At 44.5% G+C, this 21283-nt stretch overlaps 1 protein-coding gene across 1 annotated transcript; it reads right to left on the reverse strand.

Annotated features, from left to right (window-relative positions):
* Window positions 1–503: 503 nt before the first annotated feature.
* LOC147180149 (macrophage mannose receptor 1-like) lies at window positions 504–15802 on the reverse strand. Its single transcript, XM_086069335.1, has 25 exons — window positions 15625–15802; window positions 13474–13700; window positions 13296–13405; window positions 13008–13105; window positions 12878–12940; window positions 12630–12785; window positions 9283–9359; window positions 5562–5700; window positions 5458–5496; window positions 5210–5380; window positions 4514–4633; window positions 4321–4437; window positions 4220–4252; window positions 4012–4158; window positions 3683–3826; window positions 3371–3505; window positions 3141–3289; window positions 2682–2805; window positions 2545–2599; window positions 2412–2478; window positions 1549–1682; window positions 1332–1375; window positions 1077–1250; window positions 825–979; window positions 504–753 (listed from the first exon to the last, which is right to left on the reverse strand). Exons 1-25 carry the CDS (start codon window positions 15674–15676, stop codon window positions 649–651), a joined length of 2835 nt encoding a protein of 944 aa, XP_085925461.1. The 5' UTR covers window positions 15677–15802; the 3' UTR covers window positions 504–648.
* Window positions 15803–21283: the final 5481 nt, after the last annotated feature.

Raw genomic sequence — 21283 nt, forward strand, 5'->3', positions numbered from 1 at the left:
ATATGTTTTCGAACAACACTGATGAACATACATAGGTATGCTCACTTTTCTAACTTGAATGAGTAATTCCGATTTAAAGAAAATATCACCACAGTATACAAATGAAATATAAACTGTTATTCTTAGTTTCATAATATAAACCAAATACAATCAAATCAACTGTGTTTCTCAGTCTGCTTGCTTTGTGATCTTCACAGGGAAGTTGATGAGAGAGCGGCAAACGACGGCGTCTACAAGCCTACTGGAACCCAAAGAGAATGCATATTCGTCATTTAAGTAAGAGGTTCTGCTCTGAGAAGTTCAACTTTGACCTGGTAAGATTGTGCACGGCACAACAAAAATTAAATTTTCTATAGACTTTATTTTCCTGAGAGAGTTATTAGATTTGTATTTATTTATTGCCAAACTTTTTGTTCTGTGAAGATCCCACACTCCCAGACAGTTATTTTGTTTGTATTTATTTTTTCCAGACTTTTTTTTTCTGCGAAAAACCCAGACTGCCAGAGAGTTATGTGATCATTTATTTCCAGACTCTTTGTTTTCTTTCTTCTGTGAAGATCCAGGAAAGGGTGGTTGTTGCTAGGGGTTGTTTTTTAAAACAAGGACAACATCGCCCTTTTTGTTTTTTTACGCGTTTTCATTTGAATTTCATTTTGTTAAATCAACATGTTGACTAATTCCATAATGCGCTGTGGCCATCTTGCACATGAAGCCGTTGACTTGCGCGCAGGACATCTGCTTCCATCTTCCAGTCTGAAAGACACCAGAGATCCATTTCAGTGAATGGTGCGGGTGTTCTTCCAACTGCTCCTTCCTGCACGCACCCTTCGCGACATGGCCACGCAGTCCTCGGCGAGGCCGACACGGTTGTTGGGTTCTCCCGGGGCCCAGTGGGTGAAGGTCACGTTTTGGCGGTCTGACCACAAGAATCTGCCCAGATCTACCAGGTCGTTGAGTCCGATCCACATGTCGCTGATGTCTGCAAAGGACGGATGGGATTGAACAGATCTCTCATCCGGTTCTCAGATATTCCACCTATCTGGTAGTTCTACAGAGTTGAATCTTGGGATGCTCACCCAAATTGGAGGCCCTTTTCACCCACGCCTGCTCCACCTTGGAGCGGATGGACACCAGTTCGGCACCAAGACCCCTGCAGGCGTGTTGGGCATGGGCCCACGTCTTTTTGTCCTCAAAAGTTTTGTAACAGAAGCCCACAAATTCGCCCCAGTCAGGTTCCGGGCATCTCAGCTCTGCAGGTGAGTTTCCGTGTGGGTTTAGCAGTCACTAAGAGTTGATCTGGTAACATGAAGGAATGGTTTAGAAGTTCTCACCTCCTTCTGCAAATGTGAAGGCCAAAGCTGTCGGGCCGTCGTAACTGCAGAGATGAAAGGCATAATTAGATGGGCCTCTTGCCAAATCAACTCCCCCCGCCCCCTCTTGCTGGCAAACCGTATGAACGGCTACCTACTAATGCCGTCTGCATGTCCTGGTCATTATTTTGACATTTTAGTGCATGTTTGTTAAAAGCTTGAGAAGTTAGCCACTCACTGTCTGGAGGTGATCCCGTTCCTGGTGGAGCCCTCGTAGACCTTCGGTTCCGGAGCCCTCATCACGATGCAATCTCCTCCGACCTCGTTCCGAATGACACCAGCGTGAATTGCAGCCGCGCAGATACTGGAGTCCTGTACGAGGTAAGGATTATTAGCTCGGATATTCAGCAGTTTGACGAATATCGGCGTCGGCCTTTTTGAAGAATCCTATGGCTGATAATAGATTCATTTAAAACTTCAGGGAAGCATTTATTGATATTTTCAGTTTTTGTTTAACTTTTTAAGATGGACTAATGACTCTGGGAGGTCCCTGAACTTTTTGTTATGCATGTCTAGTACGGAAAAGTATTGTTTACTTAGGAAAAATAAAAAATAAAATTCGAAGCAATTTCTGTTATTGTGTGTTGGGTTTGAGTATTTTTTTTTAATTTTCCGTTTCAGTAAATAATTCCTCCCTGTGTTTCTGTTTTTCAGATTTTTTTTCTTTTTGAATATTTTTTATAATATATATATATATATATATATATAAAAAATAAAACGGGAAAAAATCCAATACAACAGGATTTTAATTTTAATTTTATTTATTTATTTATTTTACAGTGAATGCAATAGTCTATAGACAAAGATGGGGAAAAAATACCTCCAATCTTTTTGCAAAGTTGGCATATCATTGGAGGTTTTTTTCTATTCCAATATTAGTGAAAGTGAATAGTGAACATAAATATCGGCTACAAATATTGGTTATCGGCCTGTCTGACTACCAATAATCGGTATTGGCCCCACATAGGTCAATCTCTATCCTGCACTCACACAAAGTCACAGTCACCAAGAAATCAACTAGCGGGTCATGCGAGCACGTACCTCGTCGTAGATCAACGTTCCAAAGACTTTGTGGTTGGCATTGGCACATTCTGGTGGACAGTGGAACCTAGCAGAAGACATGGATGGGGTGAAATCAACCTCGTCATGAAACGTCGTGTCAAGTGTGTCTCACATCTTCCAATTGGTGAAGTGGAGGCTGTTGAACTTTCTGTTGCAGGGTGCCGCATCTGTCGGACACAAGATGAACATAAAGCACGTTTGTTGTTGTTTTTCCCAGCAATGATAGCGGTGACGTCTCGTCTTGCTCACCGTCAAGCGCGCATCCTAAGATGTCAAAGCGAAGGCCGAAGTCAACACCCACCTCCAGCGGTAGAATGCGGATGTACTTTGTGGACACGGGTGTGCCAAACACGCGAGTTCCCCCGCCGATAAACTACAAATAGAACATCTCCATTTTTGCATTTCATGACAACAGTTTGGACGACGAGGCTGAAAACCGGTTGTCTTATTGTGAAACGTATGCTTTTCATTTGAAAGGCCGCGCCGTATTTCCGCTTCCTGTTTTTCCGTCCTCCGTTCATCATTCAGCCTGCAGCGTGCAAGTAGTAAATGACGACAAACTGTAAATCTGCCCATGCAAATAAGGCTGCATTTTGAGTTGATTAAATGGTTGAGTTGAACTGAAGACTGTGCCCTGTGGTGGCTAATTAATCCTAAACAAGGAGTTTAGAGGTTAAATACTCAACACTTGACTGGCCGCCCGCTCACCTGCCCGTCTGGGTGCGTAGCCCAAGTTCTCCCATCAACACTCAGCTTCATCTCCAGTTTGAAGCCCCAGTACTCAGAACAGCCCTCGGTCACGATCCCCGTAACCTTTGTCATGTCATCGAGTTCCACCTGGATCCAGCTGCCGTTGGCTGGAGGAGGCGGACATTAGATCCCTCAGGACACCAAATTGCCAGCACGGAAGGCGGGATAGCTCTCAATTTACTACATACCATCTTCTGACGGCTTCCAGCAGGACTTCCCGTTCAGGCGGGCTTTCTCGGGGGTGAAGGCGCTCATAGAGGAGGAGGCTTTAAACTGCCAGTCTGCGATGCTTCTGTTTGCGACGCCCAGACTGTCAAGACACACTGCAGACAACCAAAAGTCATATTGGTGCCAAACAGATGCTTAAGGGCCTTATTCAATAAATGTCTGGCCCTGGCCATCTGCCCCTCGGCAGATTCCTTCTTTTGGGGATTGTTCAGACTTATCGATTGTTTTGCATTTCAACAGACCAACAGCAGACAGTGAGACGTGAAGCCCACCCTTCTCTTCACAGCTGTAGACCATCTCCAGGTATTTGGAGACGGCAGGGCAGGTCTTCTCCTTCAAAAGCTCAATGTGGCACTTGCGACGCTTGTCACAATGTCTCCTGTAGTGAGAGAGGACTCCTTCCACTGTGCAGCTCCCTGCAAGTCACAACACACCTCTTAAGCCCAGTTGATGTTCCCGGGACCACGGCCGGCGTTGCAACTGAACGTCTTTGACAAACCAAACTCCTCCAACTCGTTCACATTTTGGGATAACAAGAACTGAACCCTCACATGATAAGACGAAGCACCTTGAAGATTGCTCGTGGACTTTCGCATCTTACCGTTGGATCCTCCGACGGCTGGACAAACGGATCCACTCCTTCGTCCGTAAAAGGCCGACTGGATGCGGATGACCCTTTCATCCTGATCTTCACCCAGACACCAGAGTTTGGGGGGCGAGTTCTGGCAGACAAGGCGTTCCATAAAGCCTGCGAGAGAACCATCTTGTCATTTCTGTCTCTTTTCAAGTCACCATTGAAAGAGACTTACCGTCATGAGGCCGTGGAGGTTCTGGAGTTTTTCCTGCAGGACAAAAGCCAAAGATGGGCATCAACACGCCATGAGAATCGGCCGCGTGTCACACATCTGACCTTTTCCTCTTCTCTTGCAGATGTAGCCGCTTTTTTTCTGGCAGTCGTCAACTTTCCAGCGGCCGTTGGCAGTGAGTAAGGAAAGACAGCATCCACCAGGGGGGTCACCAGGATTATCTGGAAGGAGGCGACAGATACTGAACACTCCTCCCTTCCTCCACGCTGTCAAACATCGGCCGGGTTTTAGACTGACCTGCATTTAAGTGGACGTAACTAAACGGGGATCCATCAGTCCACTTGCCGCCGTCTTCAGCGATGGTGATGTATGCGCCCAACCACAGAGAGGGTGCGCTCGGCAGAAATGCCAAGAGACCTTTGGATCCAAGGCAAAATAGGAGCAAGTCATTGACGCAGCTGACAAACAACTTATTGCATCGTGTGTGCGTCTAACAGAGAGTGAGAGATGACGTTCATGGAGAAAAACTGCTGGAATAAAAAAAAAAAAAAGACAATCATCATTGGGTGGCCATCGGGAATTTCGGGAGCCCTGCAGTTCTTTGGATGTTTTTGGTCATTTTGGTCGGTTGGCCAGCCAGCCACTCTTGGAAAGTTGGCTACCGTTGTCGGTTTCCACCATTTGTGGATAATGGCTCTCATTGTGGTCTGCTGGAGTCCCAAAACTTTAGTAATGGCTCCAATGTTGGATTATTATTATTTTTATCAATCTCTATTACCATTTTCCTTTTATACAGAAATAAGATTCTGGGTAACCCAGGTTTTCCAAGGACTCTTCCTGGGGTTCACTTCCGTTATCTTTATGGTGCAATGCACTTATGTTGATGTGGGAAGGAGACACGCTTCACTTTGTTTTGGATGGTATCCTAAACACTAACCCAACACTGCCGATGGCGACCAGACACACGGACGGAAGGGCGGGCAGACAGCGTACCTTGTATGAAGGCCTGCTCGTGTGAGTCGGTGATGCTGAGCAGGTCGCCTCGGCGGCGGACACACTCGTCTCGCGCCTCCTTCCAGGTCTTGGTGGGCTTGCGGCCCATCAGGTAGCAGAAGTCGTTGGAGGGGTTGTCCACCCACCACCAGCCACACTTGTCACTCCAGCCTGCAAGCTAGACCGAGTCACTTGAGGGCACATGTGCCGAGACCGCATACGTGTTGACTGCAGGGTAGGACGCCCACCTGGCGGCCGAAGAAGAGGACGAGACCTTCGGATATTTTCTGCAAGGATGCGAGAGGGATCAGATACTAGAGAGCAAAGTGCAAAGGCTGCGTTTCTGACGTACCGTTTTTACAGATGAATGACTGATTGTAGTTGCAGTCGACGTCCAGAAATTCTCCATTATACAGCAATACGCAATTATACAGCAATACGCAATCCCCATCTACGATTTTGTCTTCATCCCAAAACCAACGCATCCAGTCCTGTGGACGACATGGCAGACGTGACTTGAGCGCATTTGATGTTGCACTCACCGAATTTCCTCCTAAACAACTTTAATGATTCTTTTCTTGAGAATACTGACTTGTATATTCATTCGTATTTAATATTGACCCTACACGGATAGCGTAGATCTGTAGGTGCACGGGGTAGGACACTTTGTACAATTTGTTCTGAGGTGTCCATATCGAACTCACCACTGACTGCAAAGTCCCTGAAGTGGCGAGCTGCCAAGGCCAGAAGGGAAATGTAATTGGTTGTTTTTTTTGTAATTCTTTATTTATACTTTTTCACACTTTAAATATATGTCGTCGCTAGGGGTAAAGAGAAAAAAATCGATATTGCAATATATTGTTGTGCTTTTTGTTGCAATAAATACATCGATACACTAACGGCAGCATCAATAAATGACGGCACACCAGCGCAAAGCACATAATGGATTTACCCCGTCATCCAGACATGCCAATGAAGCTGGAAACATACACAACGCAACACGCCGCCTACACCAAGGCTAACTTAAAAAATAAGCTTTATCAAACAATACATTGACGCCAGTGCAATAGCCTTGGTGGGCTTTTGTTTAGCAGTAAAAACGACGTGACCGCCAGCTTGACTTCCTTTTTCGATGTGTTGGCTTACATATCAAAGTATATTTAATCGCTAATTTAGGATGCTAAAAACCGCTACTTAATTACGTCGTCAATTGTATGATGCGCCGCAAGTCTCCGACGTTAGTGGCTAGCAGCTAGTGTTAGCATTAATGCCTGGCTGGTACGGTGGCCCTAAAGTGCAAAAAAGGGCTGGCAACAGTAATGAGTGACACCGACTGGCTTGCTTTCCTTACTTTTTCAATATCCTGGGCCTATGCTACCTTGTATTTCACTCTCCATGTGTAAAGGAAGGGAATGTGCCTTAAATTGCACTTTGTCTTTTTCATTATAAAAAATAAAAATAAAAAAAACGTCATAGAACTTTCCATCTATCCATCCATCCCATCTTCTGCCGCTTATCCGAGGTTGGGTCGCGGGGGCAGCAGCTTTAAGGAGAGAAGTCCAGACTAACCTGTCCCCAGCTACTTCAACCAGCTCCACCGGCGAGATCCCAAGGCGTTCTAAGGCCAGCCGAGAGATATAGTCTGTCCAATGTGTCCTGGGTCGTCCCCGGGGACTCCCGCTGGTGGGACATGCCCGGAACACCTCTCCAGGGAGGCGTCCAGGAGGCAGCCGAACCAGATGACTCTGAGTCCCTTCCGGATGACCGAGCTTCTCACCCTATCTCTAAGGGAGAGCCCGGACACCCTACGGCGGTAGCTCATTTCGGCTGTTTGTATCTGGGATCTTGTTATTTTGGTCACGGGCCCCGCGACCATAGGTGAGTGTAGGAACGTAGATCGACTGGTAAATCGAGAGCTTCGCCTCACGGCTCAGCTCTTTCTTCACCACAACGGACCGATACAGAGTCCGCATCACTGCAGACGCTGCACCAATCCGGCTGTCGATCTCCCGCTCCATCCTGCCCTCACTCGTGAACAAGACCCCAAGCTACCCAAACTCCTCCACTTGGGGCAGGATCTCATCCCCGACCCAGAAAGGGAACTCCACCATTTTCCGTCTGAGGACCATGGTCTCGGATTTGGAGGTGCTGATCTTTATCCAACCCCTTCACACTCGGCTGCGAACCGCTCCAGCGAGAGTTGGAGATCACGGCTTGATGAAGCCACAGCACCACATCATCTGCAAAAAACAAGAGATGCTATACTGAGGCCACCAAACCGGACCCCCTCAATGCTTCGGCTGTGCCTAGAAATTCTGCCTATAAAAGTTATGAACTGAATCGGAGACAAAGGGCAGCCTTGGTCCAACCCTCACTGGAAACAAATCCGACTTACTGCCGGCAATGCGGACCAAACTCTGACACCAGTCGTACAGGACCGAACAGCCTGTATCAGGGGGCTCGGTACCCCATACTCTCGAAGCATTCCCCACAGGACTCACCGAGGGTCCTGGTCGAACGACTTCTCCAAATCCACAAAATACATGTAGACTGGTTGGGCGAATTCCTACGCACCCTCGAGAACCCTGCCGAGGGTGTAGAGCTGGTCCACTGTTCCACGGCCTGGACGAAAACCACACTGCTTCTCCTGAATCCGAGATTCGACTTCCCGACGCACCCTCCTCTCCAGCACCCCTGAATAGACCTTACCAGGGAGGCTGAGGAGTGTGATCCCTCTATACTTGGAGCACACCCTCCGGTCCCCCTTCTTAAAAAGGGGGACCACCACACCGGTCTGCCAATCCAGAGGCACTGTCCCCGATGTCCACGCGATGTTGCAGAAGCGTGTCAACCACGACAGCCCCACAACATCCAGCAGAGCCTTTAGGAACTCTGGCCGGAGCTCATCCACCCCCGGGTCTTGCCACCAAGGAGCTTTCCAACCACCTCAGTGACTTCAAACCCAGAGATAGGAGAGCTCACCTCAGAGTCCCCAGACTCTGCATCCTCAAAGGAAGACGTGTCAGTGGAATTGAGAATGTATTCGAAGTATTCTCCCCATCGATTCACGACGTCCCGAGTCGAGGTCAGCAGCACCCCATCTCCACTATACAGAGTGTTGATGGTGCACTGCTTTCCTTTCCTGAGATGCCGGATTTTGGACCAGAATTTCCTCGAAGCTGTCTGGAAGTCATTTTCCATGGCCTCAGCGAACTCCTCCCATGTCCGAGTTTTTGCCTCAGCGACCGCCGAAGCCGCGTTCCACTTGGCCAGCCGGTACCTTGTCAGCTGCCTCCGGAGTCCCACAGGCCAATAAGGCCCGGTAGGACTCCTTCTTCAGCTTGACGGAATCCTTTACCGCTGGTGTCCACCAGCGGGTTCGAGGATTGCCGCCACGACAGGCACCTACCACCTTACGGCCACAGCTCCGATCGGCCGCCTCAACAATGGAGGCGCAGAACGTGGCCCACTCTGACTCAATGTCCCCCTCCTCCTCCGGGACAAGGGAGAAGTTCTGCCGTAGGTGGCCGTTGAAACTCATTCTGACAGGAGATTCCGCCAGACGTTCCCGGCAAACCTTCACAATACGTTTGGGTCTTCCAGGTCTGACGGGCATCTTCCCCACCATCGGAGCCAACACATCACCAGGTGGTGATCAGTCGACAGCTCCGCCCCTCTCTTCACCCGAGTGTCCAAAACATGCGGCCACAAATCTGATGACAAAGTCTAAAAAAGGTCGATCATTGAACTGCAGTCCGCCTAAGTCCCCGCCCTTGGCTGCCGCTCAACCCACTCTGCATCCGACCCCTTTGGCCCCTCTCACCGGTGGTGAGCCCATGGGAAGAATGGAATAACAGAACTTTGTCTTCATTTGTCAAATATTGATGTTCAAATTCTAGGAAAATAACTTTAAGCCATTAATACCTTGTTATTTTTTACATGGACCAGGTATAAAATATAAATGTATCTGCTTCTTGTTGCACTTAAAAGTTGTGTTCCTATCCCATCATATCCTAAAACGACATTGAGTTGATTTTTTAATATTATTATTTAATGGGCAAAAGTTCACTTACAGTAGGTGTTCCGTCACTCCACTCATACTTGCTGTTGTTCCTACGGAGTCCTATGGCATGACGTGGTCCAAAGTGATCTTGAGGAAAAGCACAACAAGAGCGTTAGCAAAAGAAGAGCATCCAACTTGAGGGGCACATATGGGATTTTGGAACTGGGCTGGGGGGTGTACATAATAAAAACCTATTACGCAATTCTGTCATACTTGAAATTTGGGCTATACAATAATCATTAAAAAACAACTGCACTTGATCAACTTTAGTCATACAGTACGTGACGAAACTGTCCTCCATAGACCGAACTTGAAGGCCACGACGTAACTTTGCGTTTGCCTCAACTAGGGCTGTGCAATTAATCGAAATTCAATTACGATTTGGTATATTACCCTCCACAATTGCAAAGTTGGCATAATTGTACAAAAACAATTATTAATAATACAGCTGTAACGAGTCCTCGTCATTTCTGCCTCGGACACGCGGCAAGATATTCATAGTCAAAGCTAACGGCAGTATGAATGACAGTACACGGGGCCAACGCTGAGAGAAACCCAATTTCAAAATAAACCTTACCTTACCACGTAGTATAAGTAGATCAATGCATTGCAGCGCTTTTATTTTGAAGTTGTTTCCGAAAGCATGTCGTCGCGGTATAAGGGCTGACGACGTGCTCGTCTATTCAGAGTTTGTGAACAACGGCAATAGAAATGCCCCAAACTGTTGCGACAGACGTCAGTAACACAGCTTAGTCCTGAAGTCATGTTCAAGCTCCAGTTGAGAGCGCTAAGACATAATTATGATGACGTTATATTGTACGGCGCTTTGTTGCCAGCGTTTAGCGGCGACTGCTATCTAACAGCGAGCTACCAACAGCAAGCAGCAAGCTAGCCGCGCTAGCTAGCAGCGGCAAAGTGCTCCAGCCGTCTGATTACTTTACAAAGGCGCAAACACTACAGTCCGTGGACAGCTGCGGTAGGCTTCAGCGCGACCCTCGTGAGGATTAGCGGTTCCGAAAATGGATTGATGGACTGTGCACACTTTGATGCTGACGGCCTGACTGATTTGCCGTTCCTACTGATCACGTATTAACAAACCAGGCTTACTCAACTGTGCTATTTATTTAGCCGACAAAATCGCTATTGTGGGTCTGACGTCACTTTAGTTCCATTGACCAAAATCGATGGGGAGAGATTTGTCTAAAATCTCAGTTTCAGAGGAAAATAGTTTGCTGACAAGCAGTTTAAGTCAAAAGAAAAAGGAGAAAAAAAAGTTGATGATCTAAAAATGAAAACCAGTTGGTTCATTATTCCATGCAAATGTGAGCGAAGAAGAGGAAAGGCCGTTGGCCGTTTCGGTCTGTGGAGGTTGTCAATCTTGGATCGTGAGAGTGACTCGGCCTTACACCTCATTTTTTACAGTGTGCGACGCTATGTTCAAGTTCCACTGAGAGTTGGAATTAAGAGCTTGCACCAGTGGTGAAGTGGGTATACTCTCAATTGGCTTTCTTTTAAAAACAATGACATGTAAGAATTAAAAATCTGTTATTTGTACTTGCTCACAATAATGAAGTCATCATGACTTGTTAAGGACAGTTTGATAACACAAGCAACCTGAAATCATGTCAAATGTATTTATCATGAGGCAAACAAAGTATATGTTATAAAAGAAATGACCATATTTAGTGAATAATAGGGCTGGGACAAAATATCGTTTGGCAATACATCGCGATACTTGCTCACACGATCGGCAGTATCGATCCATTAAGTGGTATCGCGATACTTAATTGATAGCATACATTGCCGTGCAGGCGCAGCGCATCCGCCGTGCAGCGAGGCTGCATTACAAGTAGCCAGCTATATGTTAATCTGCCAATCCCAGAGGGGGAGCAGCATTGCGCCACCGCAGTTTAGAGGCAACTCAAACAAAGACAAACGGCGCTTTCCTTCTTCACTCACTGCTATTGGTCAGTTTCTTTTCCTCTCCTTTTAGTAATGTGCTTAAATTCAGCAGGTGGTCAGCGAGGCAGTCGGCGGTGTGAGGGATTCGCCAGCGTCCAGGTTTCAAAGTGGTCCCCTGGGGCCGCGGCTTGAATATACCGTCCTTCACCGACAGCCGCCGCTTTAGTAATACATTTCAACTCCGCGGGAGAGGCTTGGAGGCGGCCACCTCAGCAGCCGCGACGTGGGCTGCACGCGAGGGAACGGGTCGTCTGCACCGGCATTCGCCAGGAGGTCAAATCGGCCTGCCACAGCACCAGCCCAACGGCGAGGCGCCCCGCTCTTGATCCATGGGAAAGCCACGCTCAGAACAAGACAGGTGCGTTACAACTTCCAAGTGTCCATGATCAACATGTCTTGCAATTTGTTTTTCCCCCTGAATTTCCAAAACAGATGGAAGGATCAATCAATCCATCAAATCTTGATTTCACCTTTCATACTTTGAATGCAACACATAAAAAAGAAAGAAAGAAAGAGAACAAACACTAGGAAAATCCAAAACACAAACAGATTCCCTCCCACCCCCTGTAATCTGTGGTTCCCTGGAATGCCCCACACAAAGTAGGTGCAGCTTAAAATGCAATGTATAAAGCATGGCTGCAGATGAAATTGAAAATGCATGCTAATATCACTTTCCTGAATTTGAGTTTGAGTGAAAAATGGGCCATCCTGGCAGGATGATGATCCCACATTTACCAGGATCCCGACTGGATCGTGACAGAAGTGGATCGTCCCAGCCCTAGTGAATAATCAACAAAAATAGTGAAAAACTGTTGTGAGACTTCAGTACTGTTTTGTGCGGAATCTTCAACTATTTGTCCCCATTCTTGTGTTTTAATTGACCGATACTTCAAAACCAAGTACCAGCCTATAGCAACTGTTAAACTTAACTAGAGCATTTGGTTAGTGTGTAACCGGCAGCGTCCATCCCAGGAACATGATCAAGTATCCCGTGTACGAGGGCAAATCAGTTCACCTGAGCCACATTTCTGGGTCACTGTTGAAGGATAGTTTTCCTGGACATGACCCGCCCTACTCTGCCTCTGATTGGCTCATCAGTCCTCATGCCAAAAGTTAGCCAATCTAATCAGTGTCGGCAGGGGGCGGTAGGCCATGGCTGAACGGTGTGCATCACGGGGGGAATTACAAGCGGCTATACTCAATACTGACTGAAAAAGAAATGGATATACCCGCGTATACCCTGGATTACACCACTGGCTTGCACCAAATCCAACCTTAAACCCCCCCATCCTCCACAATGCCATCTGCGCCCATGAATGCTGTGAAGCATTGTGGGACTACAGCTGGCATCATCGGTTGGTTGGTCGGTCGGTCGGTTGGTCGGTTGACACTCACCAGACAAGAACTTAGCCTCATGCTCTGAGTGGACACTGGCCAGGTGACCTTTCCGTGCTTGGCAAAAGTCCTCAGCTGCCTGCCAAGTTTTACGCGAGTCCCCAACATAATAGCAAGAGTCACCGTACAGGAAGCCGCCAGGGTTGCAGTCGAAAGCTGAAGCCACAAACAAACTTTTGGTTAGAAAACCGTGACGAGACGGTGCAAGTATAAAAAATGTAAATAAAAAAAGCGTTGCCGAGACGCACTGTCCACTCGATTGTAACCGTAACCGTAGTCTTTGTAGGAACACATCCGTCCGTCCGGGCAGTCTGCAGGAAGACGACACGATTGCACTTTTCTCCTTTCAAAGTCAACATGGCGGACATGCAGGTTTACCGTTCAGCGACCGCTCGCACATGTACGTCAACGGGAATGTGCACAGGCCGTGTCTCCAACTGCCATTGAGGACGTACGTGCAGGACTCAGTTCTGGAGCTGTCGGGAGAAGTGGTGGAAAGCGAGACACGCATCTGACAAACGGGACAAATTGGGAGACTTTTCTCTCCTTTCTGATGAAAAGTCAACAAAAGCCTTTTTCTTCCTTGTCACATTTTGGAAACGGGTTCCAAAATCTTGATGTTGTCCCGCCTGACAATCAAAGGACGCCAGGACGTGAGCTTCTTACCTTCCGACATGACCTCCGGCCCAGTTGGCGTAGGTCGCCGTTACGCGGGCGTTGGACCACGTCAGAGTCTCTCTTCCCGCTTCATATTGACACAAGGCCCTGTCGCATTTCTGTGGAGACCAATCCCGGTTGTCAATGGCATACCAGCAGAGAGTAGACTCTTGCGCTTCCGTCTCACCAGATTGGAGAGTCCGATCCAGAACAGCGTTTCGTAGCCCATTTGCTCCTTGACGAAGGTTTCCTGGTCCGCCGAGGTGATGGAGACCAGGTCGCCGCCTTCCCAGACGCAGTGGTGACGGGCCCCCAGCCAACCGTTGAAGGCCTTCATCTTCTTGTAGCAGCTGGAGCCGTGCCGGTCCCACCCGTTGGCCATATCGCATGTTGACCTCCCATCGGCTGGTGACACTTTTGGAGATTATTCTGACATATTAGCACAATTGCCTTGCGCATGCACAAGTCAATACACCCCATGGCATTATGGGGAAGGGGGAGAATGCTATGCTTGTAGCATTTAGCCTACAAGTATGTTTGGTTCGAAAGCATTTTCGATTCCAGCTCCATCGCTGAGGGGGTCATTTGGGGATAGAAGCAGGTTCATAAATGGCCGTCACTCCATTAGTTTGGTTACACGTACGTCCGCTGGCAAGCCTCGTGATTGCTTCTGTCCGTTCCCTCGGTTTCAGGATATTGACAAAATAAATGAAAGAAATGTTTCCATTTTAGCCTCTTTTAAGTACGTTTGGATCTTCCTTTTCTGTCTGGAAATTGGGAAGAGTGAACGGAGGTTTACAAGCATACACTTCCGTCTTCTCGAGCTTTGCAATGGTGTTTTTGTTTTTTTGCCTAAAAACTCCATTAGGACAGTTAAAAAGTACCTGTCGTTTTGGCACTTAAGGCTGAAAGTCGTCTGAAAGTCGTCTGAAAGTCGTCTGAAAGTCGTCTGAAAGTCGTCTGAAAGTCGGCTGAAAGTCGTCTGAAAGTCGGCTGAAAGTCGGCTGAAAGCCGTTAAACAATGGTTGCAAGCAAACTGAAATCAGATCAATAGAACTTTGTCTGACTTTTATAAAATACTTTTGCCCATTACATTAAAAAAAAAAATACTCAAAATGTAGCAACACAACTTTAAGTGCAATATAAGACGAGATGCATACTTTTCTTTTTTTTATACATGGTGCTGTATAAAATAACAAGGTATCCTGCCTTAAGTTATATTGCACTTGAAGTTGTGTTCCTAAAATCCAAATGGTCATATTGGACATTTTGAATATTTTATTTTTTAAAGCTAGTGTTTTATAAAATAATTATAAATGAAGGCAAAGTTCCATTTATTTGTTTTTAAGAATGAAAAATACATCCAAGTGCAATTTAAGGCACATTCCCTTCGTTTAAACAGGGAGAATGGATTACAAACGCCGGAGAATTGTACCATATCGTGCAATGACGGCGTAATTAACTTGTGGTTTCTTCGTGTCCTAAATTAGCTATTTAATATACTGTCGGGGTGGCATTACGATAATGGTGGTAGAAAATATGTAATTTCAATAAAAACGTCGATAATGCAGGCCAAAATGTCAAAGGGAAGTAGTCAAGCTCGCGTTCACGCCACCATGTAGGCAGACTTCAAAGTCAAATCCGGCAAGGCTGTTGCATTGGTGTCAATGTATTATTTGGCCAGCTTTATTTTGAAGTTTGCCTTAGAGTAGGCGGCGTGTGTTTGACACAGACAAGAATATCTTAAACAGCATTGTCAAAGCGTGTTCCAAGATTATTGGAGCTTGTCAGAGAGACTTGGGCACAATTTGGGAAGACCAAGTAGCTAAGCTAGCAAGAAGAATTATTAGCCAAAATGATCATGTCCCATCTCAGGAATTCTCTCTTATGCCTCCAGGCAGACGTTAAAAGTGCCCCAAAGGAAAACCAATCAGTATTCAAAGTCCTTTATTCCCTCTGCTATTAAGCTCCTAAACGCAGACCATGCTCATTTTAAATGATTGTTATTTTACATTCTAAAGGAATAATTGAGTGAATTATTTCTTCAACAGTTTTTATTGTTCTTATTATTTAGGGTCCCATGCTTTGATGTGTGTCTTGATGTATGCTGCTCATTCACTTATCCGTTAATGGACTGATTGTACATGGGTGTGCAGACTGGGAAGCTACAAATGAATTGCCCCTTGTGGGATAAATGAAGTTGTCTGAATCGAACTCCGAACCCTCCAAATGGATTCCAAGAGCACGCGAGTGGATGTGAAAAAAACGACAGGTCCAAAGTTAGCACCACGAGCAGGCTCCACGTGAGTGATTTCCTCTAAAGTGAATCTCACCTCACCTGTACAAAACAGGACGAGCATCAGGAGCGCGGCCGGCGTCCTCGTCCTCATCGTCAAGGAAGGAAGAAGCAGTCCTGCCCGATGCCGGCAGGCCACCAGAGAGGAGATTCCGACGCACACACGCGCGCGCGCGCACGCACGCACGCAGCTCAAGGCTCGAGTGGTTCTGCGAGTGGACACGTCAACTGTCGTAGATTAAAAGGCCGCAGTGTGGTGACGGGCGTGACGTCACCCACGTGACATCTGACGCACAGAGTTCAGCGCCAATCAACTTTATTTACTTTGAAACAACACTATACAAAGTGAAAATTAGTCAGGGCCTTTACTAAATCTGATTACCAAAGGCCATTTAGTAATCTGATGGCCAGTATTTAGCGTCGTGAGTTTTTATTTTTATTTAAATATATATATATCTTAAAAGCAAGGTCTCTGGAATGGTTTGAGCTGACATCGATGCTCCTTCAAACGGACCACTTGGTTTCACCTTCATGCGTTCTCCTGATTGCTATAGTACACAAAGTCCAAGGCTTCAATCAGTCTTACAAAGACATGTGACAAACTTCCGTTCTTTGGCTAATCCAAATGGACACAAACATCGGAGACAGAGCAACCTGTTAAAAAACACAACATTGTATTGTCCGTTGTAGTCTGTTCCAACATCCGAATAAAAATAACGACCAATGATGAGTGAACGAACAGTTCTTCACGCTAGTTCAGATTCCCAGCGCCTCCTGGTTTTCCCACACCTACATTTCCAATAAATATATTAAATATATGTGCCATAATAGTGCGTGTGCTTAATACACCGATTGGCTGCGCGAATGCTAGTATTTCACACTACCGTCCAGAGTGCAACCAGGGTGAGAAACGAAGAGAGAAAGTGTGAGGGAGGTCTAGATTAAAACAGCAGTATTATTATAGTTTGCTTGACTTTAAAACAACTTATTTTGTTAGCCTCAATACTTCATTGCAAGCTTAAAACAAATAGAGCTCAAATTCTTTTTCATATTTTCGAATGAGTACTAACAGTCAGTTGGGATGAGAAATTCCAATTACCTTCTGCAGCGCAACCAAATCTGACTTAACATACAGGTGCTTGCTTGCCAACAAATCTGAATATCCTCGAAAATTTCAATCATTTCTGTAATTCCATTTACAAAGTCAAACTTTCATAGATTATAGATTCGGGGCCCGCAACGCAAGTGATTTCAGGCATTTGTTTATCTTTACATTATTTGGGCTTCCAGCTCATAAAACCCACAAAAACAGCATGTCAAAAAATTTAAACAATGTGAAGAAATCACCATGCATACGTCCCAGTGTTTTGCATGCGAAAAAAAGTATGGATGGGCGGATGATATTTTCAAGACGATATGTCAATCTTGAGTAATTCCCTTTTGCCTTGATCACTTCCTCAATGCGCGGTGGCATTGCCTGGGGGTCTTGGAAGCCCACGCAGGCTTTCTTGATGCTTGCTGTCAGCTCTTTGTTTTTGGGTCCGGTGGCCCTCATTTTCCTCTTGATAGTACTGTATTGTGGCCCTTTGTCATGATTATTTATAGCTTTTGGGGCCACGGACATACTGATCTGGCCCACGTGAGATCAAATTTGAGTGAAAATAGCCCCTGAATTAAAATGAGTTTGACACCCCTGTTTTACAGGCTTTATGGTCAAAAACAAAAACAACAACTATATGGATAAGTGATCATCAATGATGAAGGCAAGAGAGGATGAAGCACAGCAGCAGATCCGGGGATGATCCATGATGGTTCTTTGGACAGCTGAAAGTCAACACAGACACTGAAGCAGTCAATCGGGAGTTCTTTTATGTGAGAAGACCAATAAAGTTTCAGGACACCAAACGACTTTTTATATTACTGCCATGCACTATATATATCTCGTTTAGCTCTTTCACAGACCTCCAACTTCTAGGAGGGCACATGCTATGTCTGCTTGAACTTGCAAAACTTCAGCAGAGTGGGTCTGGGTGTGCATGAGATCTCTTTTGCAAAGATTTTCTTCCGCAAACTGTAATGGCATTTTAGGCATTCTGTTACATATTACTTCCAAACAACAACAGCAACAACACAAGTTCATTACAGAGACCGTTCATTAAAATCTTCACCTTTAATACCAAAACCCCACAGCTACTGCCGTCCCGCCGTTTATGGGGGACAGTTTTTATAGTCCAGGTTTCTCGTTGGACCTCACAGCCCGCCACCCTCCCTCAAGAAGTTCCTAATTATTGTTTAAAAAGCATGAGAAGAATGAATAGGAGACACATTCTCATCACATATATAAAATAGAAAAAAGACCAAGAGCCTCAAACTTTGAACTTCCATCTTAATACATGACCTATGCTTTTAAATGTCAAACTTTACAGTCTCTATTGAGGATTTTTACTTTTCAAAGCAAGTGTCATAATTAGGCTCCCAAGAAACAATATTGTGAAAAGCTGAGTGAGATTAAATAAAACAAGCAAACTGCTATCTGATAAAACTAATGATAAATAAGCCATTACGACATTTTCTATAGTCTTTTAAAAAAAAACATACTCACCGGCACCTGTATGGCAATTTCAGAGGGGAAAAAAACACTGAAGCCATTTGCATTATTTTCATTTGGCTTCAGTGTTGAAGGCAAATGTGTATGTTTAAGAGTCTAAGAGCCTTTTTTTTTTTAACTGTTTGCAAAGCATACATTGCAAAATACTGACATTTATCAAGAAATTGTAATATTTAAAATCAAATGATTAAATACAGAGGATAAAGGGTTGAGGTTCAAATACCTGTAGCGGCTTAAAGATTCACTTGCAGTAAAAACGTTTCGTTTTCATTTTATTATGATAGTAAGAGTACAGATACTTGAATATAATGTTAGTCAAACGCAAGTAGCTGAGTACTGTCCACTTTTGGTTATCTTGTAAAACATTCAATAGGGTTCTGTAGCTCTATAGCAATTTTCACATCTAAGCACTAAGTAGCAGTTTATGAGGTATTTTTAGATTTTATTTTATTTTTTTACAGGTACAAGCTATTGATCGTATGTTTACACTGGTAGGCTTCAAATCTTGAAATAAAAATCGTGATTGATCGTATGTTGACACTGTCTCAGCTATGACAATACAAATGGCCCAGGTAAAAGGAAATACATTCAGGACAGAAAGTCACAGTCCAAAGGTAGGCTTCAAATCCTGAAATGAAAATCGTGACTTCAATGTGTTCAGTTTTCGTGACAATTAACAACACGAGATGAGCTAGCTAGCACCGGATTACGAGCTTTGATCCTCCAATAAATCTTACCCTCATACTAAAACGTCTTTCTTTCTGCCCACTTGGAGTGCTCTGCATGTCAACCAACGTTTAAGCTGTTCCACACGGTGTTCGTATATATTGAACCATGTTGACATTTTCACGCCTGGGACGTCCTCTTCTTCCAAAATGACGTGTAAACTGGTGTGGCTACTCTGTTTGTTTGGAATTTCGGATTTGTGCATATTAATGATAAAAACGTGGCGTCATTTGAGTTCAACCCACTGTCGGTCTCTCAACCAATGAGGATCCTCCAGAGCCCGCCCTCTTCTTCTACGAGTACAAATCACGGTGCTCTACAAGTACAAATCAGTTTTGCACCATTTGTAGCGAGAGATTTGATGCAAAAGTCACGTGACTGGACAGCAGCAGAAAAAACACTTGTGACTCCTAGTGGCGACTTCTTTGACTGCAGCAGAAAAAACACTTGTGACTCCTCGTGGCGACTTCTTTGACTACAAGTGGTCATTTCTACAGGTACAAATCACAACTTTTACAGATACAAATTTACACTTTTTTCTACAAGTGCAAAAAAAAATTTGTACAGGTACAAATCATGGTTTTTACAGATATTTTTTTTTTTACAAGTTACTTTTGCACCATATTTACCTCCATACCAATGTTCTTGATCTTATCTTCCATTGTGTCTTTCTGATTTCATGTAGTTCACGGCGACCATTAACACACTTTCACACAATACTTTTTATTATTACTATCATTATTATTATCATAAACAAAAACTCCTATCAATATTTCATTGTGTTTATAATGATGATATGCGAACGAAAATATTCCGTCCTTATTTTATGCAGTATTTAAAAATTTGATTTGTATGCAGTTCTATATATATAATATGTGAAGCTAACCTCCTGTACGGAGTTTGCATAAGTAGCCCAAACTGACGTAGAAAGACATTCTTAAATTGCCTATAGGAAATGAGTAGTCCTGGCTTGCAGGGTTCCATGAATTTTCTGTAATAGGTAGAAGTGTTGATTTTGTCCAGTTAATAGAATCATCTGATAACTGTGAGAATTTAGTTCCCCTAACGAAATAGCAGGCTTTTCTAAATAAAGTAAAATATCATCGGCATATAGATTACTTTTATGTTCTGTTACCCCAGAGTGAATTCCTTGAATCCTTCTTTCCTGGCGTATAGCTAATGCAAGCGGTTCAATAAATATTGCAAATAATAAAGGCGACAGTGGGCATCCCTGTCTTGTGCCTCTCTGTAGAGTAAAACTCTGAGATATAATCCCATTAGTAGTAACTGTAGCTTTAGGAGAATCATATAATACTGACACCCAGTGAATAAATGACTTCCCAAAGCCAAATTGATTTAAAACAGCAAAGAGGAAGGACCAGTTAACTTTGTCGAAAGCTTTTTCTGCATCCAATGATTTAATAACTGCCTTTTTATCATGCCGCTGTGACATGCTAATAAGGTTAAAGAGCCTCCTAATATTATTGGTCGCTATGAATGATTGTCGGGATTACTGTTTCTAGTCTAGATGCGAAAGCCTTAGTGATAATTTTAATACCAGTGTTAATTAGTGAAATCGGACAGTAACTTGATGGTAGGGTGGGGTCTTTTTCTGGCTTTAATAAAAGTTTAATTGCTGCTGTATTCATGTGTGGGCGTATGTGACCATTAGTTTTAATTTCTGTTACTACTCTTAAGAATAGTGGAGCAAGCATTAACCAGAAGTGCTTAAAAAATATAGCCGGATAACCATCCGGGCCAGGTGCTTTGCCATTTGGCATACTATCTAGAGCACTGTACAACTCGTTTATAGTAAGTGCCGCATCTAACATATCTTTATATTCAGTAGTTAACTGAGGTATATTTAAGCTACTGAGGAATGCCTCAGTATGCTCTGGGTTAGGCTTGTTAGTTTCTGAGTATAGGTTGTGATACTAGTTGTAAAAAATGTGATTAATTTCTTCTGGTGATTGTGTACATTCACCAGTTGTCCCTTTAATAGCGGTTATAAGCGATTTTTCCCGATTGCGTTGAAGTTGGTTTGCAAGAAATTTACCTGATTTGTTATTATATTCAAAGTTGTTGTATCTCAATTGTTGTATTATAAACGCTGTCTTTTTAGTTAGCATATCGTCTAACTGTATTTTTGTATTTTGTAAGTCAGTCCATATTTGGTTATTTGGGTTTATTGCGTACTCATCCGTCAGTTGTTTAATTTTATCTTCCAAGTCTTTTTCAAATTTTTGATCCTGTTTCTTTTTATAAGATGAATATGATATCATTTTACCTCTAATTACTGCTTTCCCAGCTTCCCAGAGAAGAGATGGAGATAGGTCTGGAGAGTCATTTATTTCCAAAAAGTCTGCC

This window comes from Leptonotus elevatus, chromosome 2 (genome assembly GCF_054856555.1).
Source record: "Leptonotus elevatus isolate MCC_2025b chromosome 2, RoL_Lele_1.0, whole genome shotgun sequence".
In the NCBI taxonomy this organism is placed as follows: domain Eukaryota; kingdom Metazoa; phylum Chordata; class Actinopteri; order Syngnathiformes; family Syngnathidae; genus Leptonotus; species Leptonotus elevatus.